This window comes from Podarcis filfolensis (assembly GCF_964270895.1).
Source record: "Podarcis filfolensis genome assembly, chromosome: 4".
NCBI classification, from domain to species: Eukaryota; Metazoa; Chordata; class Lepidosauria; order Squamata; family Lacertidae; genus Podarcis; species Podarcis filfolensis.
The window spans coordinates 103,486,004-103,493,522 of NC_139607.1; the positions used below are offsets into that span (position 1 = coordinate 103,486,004).

The following is a 7,519-nucleotide window of genomic DNA, read 5'->3' on the forward strand; positions in this document are numbered from 1 at the left end:
GGTGAGTGGTCAGGCTCCCCCATTCAGTAGCACCTGGATGGACATAATCAGTAAAGAAAAAGACACCATCATCAACATGGGAGCTTCGATTGTTTTGGTTCTGCATTCCCTAATGCCATCTATATTGGTGGCCCGGACTATAATTATAATCTGCTTGTGTTCATTAAATTATGCAGCATAGCTTTTGGTGAGCAAAAAGGTGAAAGATCCCTCAAGGTGACACCTTTGAATACTGAAACATCACAATGTGCTGTCTTTTTTATATATATAAAGCAATCAATAAACTGCCATATATTTGGGGAAGTTGTTTGGAAAGCTCTTTGTCTATCCTAACCAAATTTGATAGGATGCTTTCTGAGATCAAGGAACGGGTTTCCATCTACTTTTGGTCACAAAGAGATGCCATTTTCAATCAAGATGATGGACTAAACCTTCCCAAACTGCCCTGATTTATCCACTGCTCTGTTATATATCCCCTTCTGGACTTGCTCTGGACATCAGAACAGTCTGCGAACACAGCCACGTCTGCGTTGCACAGGGAATGTCTTCACGCTGCACTCACCTGTGTACAAACACTATAGCTCTTAAGCACATTCTTCCCCTCAAAGGATTCTGGGCCTCGCAGTGTTACCGTTCCCAGCAACCCTTTCCAAACCACACCACCTTCCGGATACTTTGGACTACATCTCCCATCAGCCACAGCGAATCATGTTCTGCTATCTGGAACAGAATCTGCATCAAGAAGGACATCTCCCTGCCGACCTTGATGCAATTGATGGCGCAAAACATCTTGGGGGGACAAGATTCGGGGGAAACTGTTCTATGCAAATAGAATGATACTGAAGCAAGCACATAAATAGACAGCTAGCAGAGTCTGTGTACACAGCAGAGTGTTAATGTGCATGGTGGCCCATAAGATCAATTTCCCCCATGTGATCTTGTGCATGTTCATCCACAGATGAGTGCCTTCAATCATAGCTGTCAACTTTTCCCTTTTCTTGCGAGGAGTCCTATTCGGAATAAGGGAATTTCCCTTTTAAAAAGGGAAACGTTGACAGCTATGCCTTCAATTGATACAAAAATGAAGAAGAAAAATGCCCAAACAATGCATTTTGGTTCCTCCATATCAGGCCTTTGAGGCTGAGCTTCCACAGCCAACACCCACCTGGGGCACGATGGGCAGCGACAACAGCAGGTTTGTCCTATGCTTATGGTAATATTTCATTCTTTTGCTAATTATGCTTGTTTATTTTTTAAAAAATAATCATTAGTAATTTAAATCACACACATACGCAAAGAATCTACAAAGAATCTACAATCTCACACCACAAAAAGAAAACCAAAGAAAAAACAATCAAGAAAAAAAGAAGAAAACACAGAAAGAAGAAAAAGCAGATCCACGTGCACAAAAAAACCCCAATCTTCCCAACCAACACCCAAATACTCAAATAAAAAAGACTTCTGACAAAATGAGTCTTTCAATCATTCACATTGTACTGTTTATACTGTCATCGTTTTTTCCGCACTTCCTGACAGTAAGAGCTGTTCGACAGTGGAATTTGCTGCCAAGGAGTGTGGTGGAGTCTCCTTCTTTGGAGGTCTTTAAGCAGAGGCTTGACAAACATATGTCAGGAGTGCTCTGATGGTGTTTCCTGCTTGGCAGGGGGTTGGACTCGATGGCCCTTGTGGTCTCTTCCAACTCTATGATTCTATGATTCTATGATTATATTCTTTAATTATGCTCTTTTAAATGTGCATTCTATGTCTTACTTCCTTTAGCAACATTCTATTTTGAATTTTTTAAGATAAAACTTTTGTTTCCAGTTAAATATGTTGCTTTGAATGTATTCTTGACTTTCTTCAGTAACTTTTTATTCTGAGTTGTTTTACTTGATATTTTAATGTAGGTTGTAAACCTCTTTGAGATTTTCTTTTCCTGAAAGTATAAAGCGGTATGGATATGAAATAAGTCGTCATAATAATATCCATGCAGTTTTGAGAGGAAGCAGTGGGGTGATCTGGTCAGGCCTTGCAATGGCTCCCATGTTTCCCAATTCATCCAGCGAGTACCTGGCTCCATCTCACCTCTCTTCTTGCCTGGTTCCACCTGAACTCTTTCCGTGGCAGCAGGTGAGCATCTAAGGCCACTGGTGTGCAGGTGAACAGAACAGAACCACCTGCCCATGGTAAGCTAGCATGCCAGGGATAAGGACATATTCGCCACAACTTGCTAGATTTCCACATATCAGGGAACCTCTGACTCATTTGATCCTCCACCTGCCCTCTCAAATGCTTTGGAGCAGCATTCCTTGCCTACTCTAGCATAGCCATACTTCAGCAACACTCTCCATTACAGCAAATGGATCCTGGATTATTACCCCTAAAGCCAGAAGGGAACCTGCGACAAGCTTCTCTGATGAAGAACCAAGTTCTGAAGTGGAATATAAAAGGACTCACCTGGTGAGTCTCTGCTGGTGTCCAGGAGACAGATCCAATCCTGCCAGAGGTTCAGCTGGAGGAAGATTTATGCTGCTTTCTTGGGAATCCCTGGAGAGGGAGGAGAGGAGACTTTCCTCCTGCAGCTCTCTGGGACTCCAGAGGACACCCAAAAGAGACTCTTCCGCAGTGGGCAGGTGCTGAGCACCATCTTCCCCCAACAAACTAGGTGCCAGCAGCTGTGGCCTCAACAACAGTAGTCAAGGCTGTGAACCAACTCTGTGTGTTTCTGTGTGTGGCAAGACTGGAGGAGAGGGAAGCAGGCAGAAATGCCATAAAAGAAGTGAACAGCAGTGGAATTCCAGCCTTTTATTGCCTGGTTTACAAACATTTTAAGGAGTGGTTATGTGAAGTGCTTAACTGACAGCAACACTTTACATTTAGTTACATGCATGACAAACACTTCATGCCGTCCTCTGGTCCATGGGCCTAAATGGGTTCGCCAAGACTCCCTGTTGGGCCATGAGGCTGAATAAGCCACCTGTCCATGTTTGTCATCAGGTGCAGGGCAGGTAAAGGTGCAGATATGCCAGAAGGAGGCTTGACAGACACTGCTGATAGACCCCCCTGTGCAAAGCCCCACAGAGCATCTTGCCGGCACTCGCAAAATTATTACGACTATTAGTTTACCCTCCCTTCTTCCAAAGGTCCCAGGATAGGTTACAGCATTGAAACACAGTATTTCAAAAACAAATTAAAACAACCTCCAGTTTCACACTTATTATGCTATTTTTGTGATATACAAACGACATGAGAAAACTTGGTATACTTATTTGTAGAACATCATTCTTGTTCATAAAACCAAATAAAGACAACAACAGCCACCTCCAGTTCTTTTGCCTTTGCCTGCACAGTCTGAGATTGGTGTGTGTGGCTCACAAAAGGGAAAAAGAGAAGCCAGAGAGTGTGAACTAAGGCAGGAAGAAGTCCAAAATGGAACTGAGCATCAGAAACTTAAGCCGGAGGAGTTGAGATGGGTGGCAGATTTGGGATAGGCAAGAGCCGTGCAAGAAGACCTTGTTGTTGATACAAAGACATCGCCCAGGTTCCAGAAGGAAGATAATATTGAAGCCCTTCCCCCCCCAGTTTTGAATTTTGATCTTAAAATCCCTAATGCTGAGTGTATAATTACTCCAGATCTCAGTTTAATTTAATGCAGAGACAGTGCAAGGCCTGTGAAGAAAGTGACAAGCATCGCATCTCGCCCAGAGATTATTTTTTTGGGAATTAAAAACAAATTCTGAAGATGTACCTAGCAACACATCTCAGTGACTGGGACCAGAACTTGCAACACCTCCTATCTGCCCACAGAAAGGAAGGCCAAGAGAGCCCTGGCTTAACTCCTTTTGAATGTCTTTATGGATGCAACATAAGAGGTCTTTTGGACATTGTCAAAGATATGTGGGAAGTCTTATTATTAAATTTATATACTACCCTACACCCGCAGGTCTCAGTAGATGCTCAGAAGCTGATTCTTCCACAGAGTCAGGCCATGTGATCCAATGCACAGACCCTCTGCAGAACATACCTTTCTAGTACCATTTCACAATGACATGATGCACAACAAGGAAAGAATAGAAATACGAGCTTGTAAAGAATCTACTCTGTGTGTGGATGTGCTTTAAAAAATGCCAGTAACTTCTGAAAAGGGGAAAAACCAAATGGTCACTCAACTTCCCTCTGCTGAGCTTGAGCTCTTGAGGATATCACAACACACTTTAACACTTCAGATCAGTCTCTGTTGAGACAAAAACCTGCCAAAGGCCTTGCGGATCTCTTTGGTTTTGATGCTGTAGATGATGGGGTTCAGAATGGGAGGAACCAGGAGATAGATGTTGGCCATCAGAGAGTGCAGCATTGGAGAATTATGCCTGCCAAACCTGTGCGCCATGGAAACACCGATCATTGGTGTGTAATAGAGCACGACAGCACAGATGTGGGAGACGCAGGTGTTCAGGGCCTTGAAGCGGCCTTCCTTGGAGGCCATGCTCAGCACGGTTTTGAGGATCATCACGTAGGACAAGACGATGCACAAGGAATCGAGGCCAAATGTGGAGAGCACAACAAACAGACCAGTTTGGTTATTGATGGTTGTGTCTGCACAGGGGAGCTGGATTAAATTGGGGTGCAGACAGTAAGGATGAGCAAGCACATTGGACCTGCAAAACGGCAACCTCCTCAGGAGTAGAGGCAGTGGGGTCATCAGGAGAACACTCCTCAAGGCAATCCCAGATCCCAACAAAATGATCCTAAGGTTTGTCAGGATGCTGGTGTATTGCAGAGGGTTGTAAATGGCTATGAAGCGGTCCAGGGCCATCGCCCAGAGGACCCCTGAGTCCATGATGGAGAAGGAGTGGATGAAGAACATCTGGCTGAGGCACGCATCCAGCCCAATCTCCCTGGCATCAAACAGGAAGACGCCCAGCACTGTGGGGAGGGTAGAGAGGGAGACCCCCAGCTCACTCACAGCCAGCATGCAGAGGAAGAGGTACATGGGCTTATGCAAGGTCTGATCCTTCACAATCACTAGGAGAACAACGCTATTCCCCAAAACAGCAACCGCATAGGCAAAGCAGAAAGGGATGGAGACCCCAATATTTCTGGCCTGCAGCCCTGGGATGCCAGTGAGAAGGATGGTGGGGTGGAGGAAGCTTTGGTTACTGAACAGCTCCATGGTGAGTGATCAAGTTCTCCCATCCAGCCACACCTGGATGGACATAAGGAAAGAAAAATACACCATTATCCACATGGGAGCCTTTGGTGCTTTGGTTCTGCATTTTTGGGATGTCCATACCGTTCATGAGCTATATTTATTTTGATCTTATTTATTTGGTAGCTCACCTTTTGGTCACCAAAAAAATAAAAAATAAAATAAAAAATAAAGAACCCACACATTGACAGCAATTAATATTGAAGCATCACAAAAATTGTCTTTTAAAAAACTCAGTAAATCTAGCACTTTTGGGGGAAAAGTTGCTTGTTTGTTTGTTTGCTCTGCATTTGGACACCTCTTAACATATTTTAACCAAACCTTGCAGGATGGTTCCTGAGATTAAGGAGCGATTTTTCATCTATGGTTGAATACCATAGACCAAAGAGCCATCACATGGAAGGTGGGGCAAGCTTGTTTTCTGCTGCTCCAGAAGGGAGGACCTGAATCAATGCATTCAAATGACAAGGAAGGAGATTCAAACTAATACTTCAGAAGAACTTCCTGGTGGTAAGAGCTGTTCAGCTGTGGAATGGATGACCTCAAAGGTGATGGACTCTCCTTCATGGGAGGTTTATAAGGACACCTTCCCCCCAACATACTAATTTTCTACGTTTCAGAATGTCTTTTAAGAGATGGAGGACTTTGGGCACATTTGATCTTCCACCTGCCGTCACAAATGCTTCAGAATGGCCATCTTTGACAATTATGGCATACTCTATACAAGGCTGTCCATTGTAGGAATTGAATCTTGGAGCAATATCCCCAAAGCCAGAAGGAAGTTTGTGGCAACCTTCCCTGATGAAGAGCAAGTTTCAAACTAGAAAATAAAAAGACCCACCTGAATGGAATCTCCTTGGTCTCTGCTGGTGGTTAGGAGAGAGATCCGGTTCTGCCAGAGACTCTGCGGCAGAAAGATTTATGCTGCTTTCTTGGGAATCCCTAGAGGAGGAGGAGATGAGACTCTTTGTCAGCAGCTTGCAGAGACCCCAAGGGGCACCAACCCAAAGGAGACTCTTCTGATGCTGAGCACCTTCCTTCCTCAACAGAGCAGGTTGCAGCAGCTGCAGCAGCAAAAACAGCAGCCAAGGGTGTGGACCAATTTTGTGTTTGTGTGTGGCAAGGGAGAAAACGATAGAGGAGGAGAATGACAAGAAGAGAAGAGAATAACAGTGGGATTCTAGGTATTTATAATCTGTTTGTAATTAAAAATGTGAGGTAATGTGAGGTGATTAATTACCAGAAATACACTTGCTGACATCCATCTGTCTTGAGAGACAATGGAGTGCGCCTATGGGGTAAAGCCAAGCCACTGTGTTAGCAGCACCAAAATGACCTCCTCGGGGTGCAAGCCTGGACAGTGTGTATGGAGGTCCTGAGCTACCCAGACGACAACACCTTTTCAGACTTGCTTGTTGTTGTTTAGTCTTTTAGTCGTGTCCGCCTCTTCGTGACCCCCTGGACCAGAGCACGCCAGGCCCTCCTGTCTTTCACTGCCTCCCGCAGTTTGGTCAAACTCATGCTGGTAGCTTCGAGAACACTGTCCAACCATCTCGCCCTCTGTCGTCCCCTTCTCCTTGCGCCCTCCATCTTTCCCAACATCAGGGTCTTTTCCAGGGAGTCTTCTCTTCTCCTGAGGTGGCCAAAGTCTTGGAGCCTCAGCTTCACGATCTGTCCTTCCAGTGAGCACTCAGGGCTGATTTCCTTCAGAATGGATGCGTTTGATCTTCTTGGTGTCCATGGGACTCTCAAGAGTCTCCTCCAGCACCATAATTCAAAAGCATCAATTCTTCGGCGATCAGCCTTCTTTGTGGTCCAGCTCTCACTTCCTCGGACTTGCTAATGTAGTCCAAAGGAAAGCAGAGCAAGATGTTTGACACCAGCTTGGCTGCAGTAGTTGCTGGAAGAAGGAATACAAGGCACCACCCAACTGTCTTGGGGACTCCAGATTTGTGTGGGGTTTACTCTTGAGCCTTTTTCTCTCCTGAAGATGTCCCTCAAGGCAGAAGAGGTTTAAGACCAGAGTTTTCCTTCTCCTAGATGCTCTGCCTTCCCAGGTGTGTGAACCCCGCCTGCCCTTCTCTTTCCTGTGCAGCATGTGCAGCTATATTTTGCCCGCTGTGGGGCTTGAACCCCTGTCCCTGAGATTAAGAGTCCTGCGCTCTACCAACTGAATTTGCATAGGCCGCCTTGAGTCCCAGTCTGGGGAAAAGGTGGGATATAAAGAAATAAAACAAGAACAAAAAATAAGTGAGGAAAAGTAGGTGTCATAGGTCATCTGATATAATTGGGACAGCAAGTGAGTAACAGTTA

At 45.0% G+C, this 7,519-nt stretch overlaps 1 protein-coding gene across 1 annotated transcript; it reads right to left on the bottom strand.

Moving 5' to 3' along the window:
* Positions 1 to 4,222: 4,222 nt before the first annotated feature.
* On the bottom strand, positions 4,223 to 5,170 carry LOC310760890 (olfactory receptor 51F2-like; the record flags this gene model as incomplete). The annotated part of the gene is made up of 1 exon (XM_083610107.1): positions 4,223 to 5,170. One exon carries the CDS (start codon positions 5,168 to 5,170, stop codon positions 4,223 to 4,225), a length of 948 nt encoding a protein of 315 aa, XP_083466233.1.
* Positions 5,171 to 7,519: the final 2,349 nt, after the last annotated feature.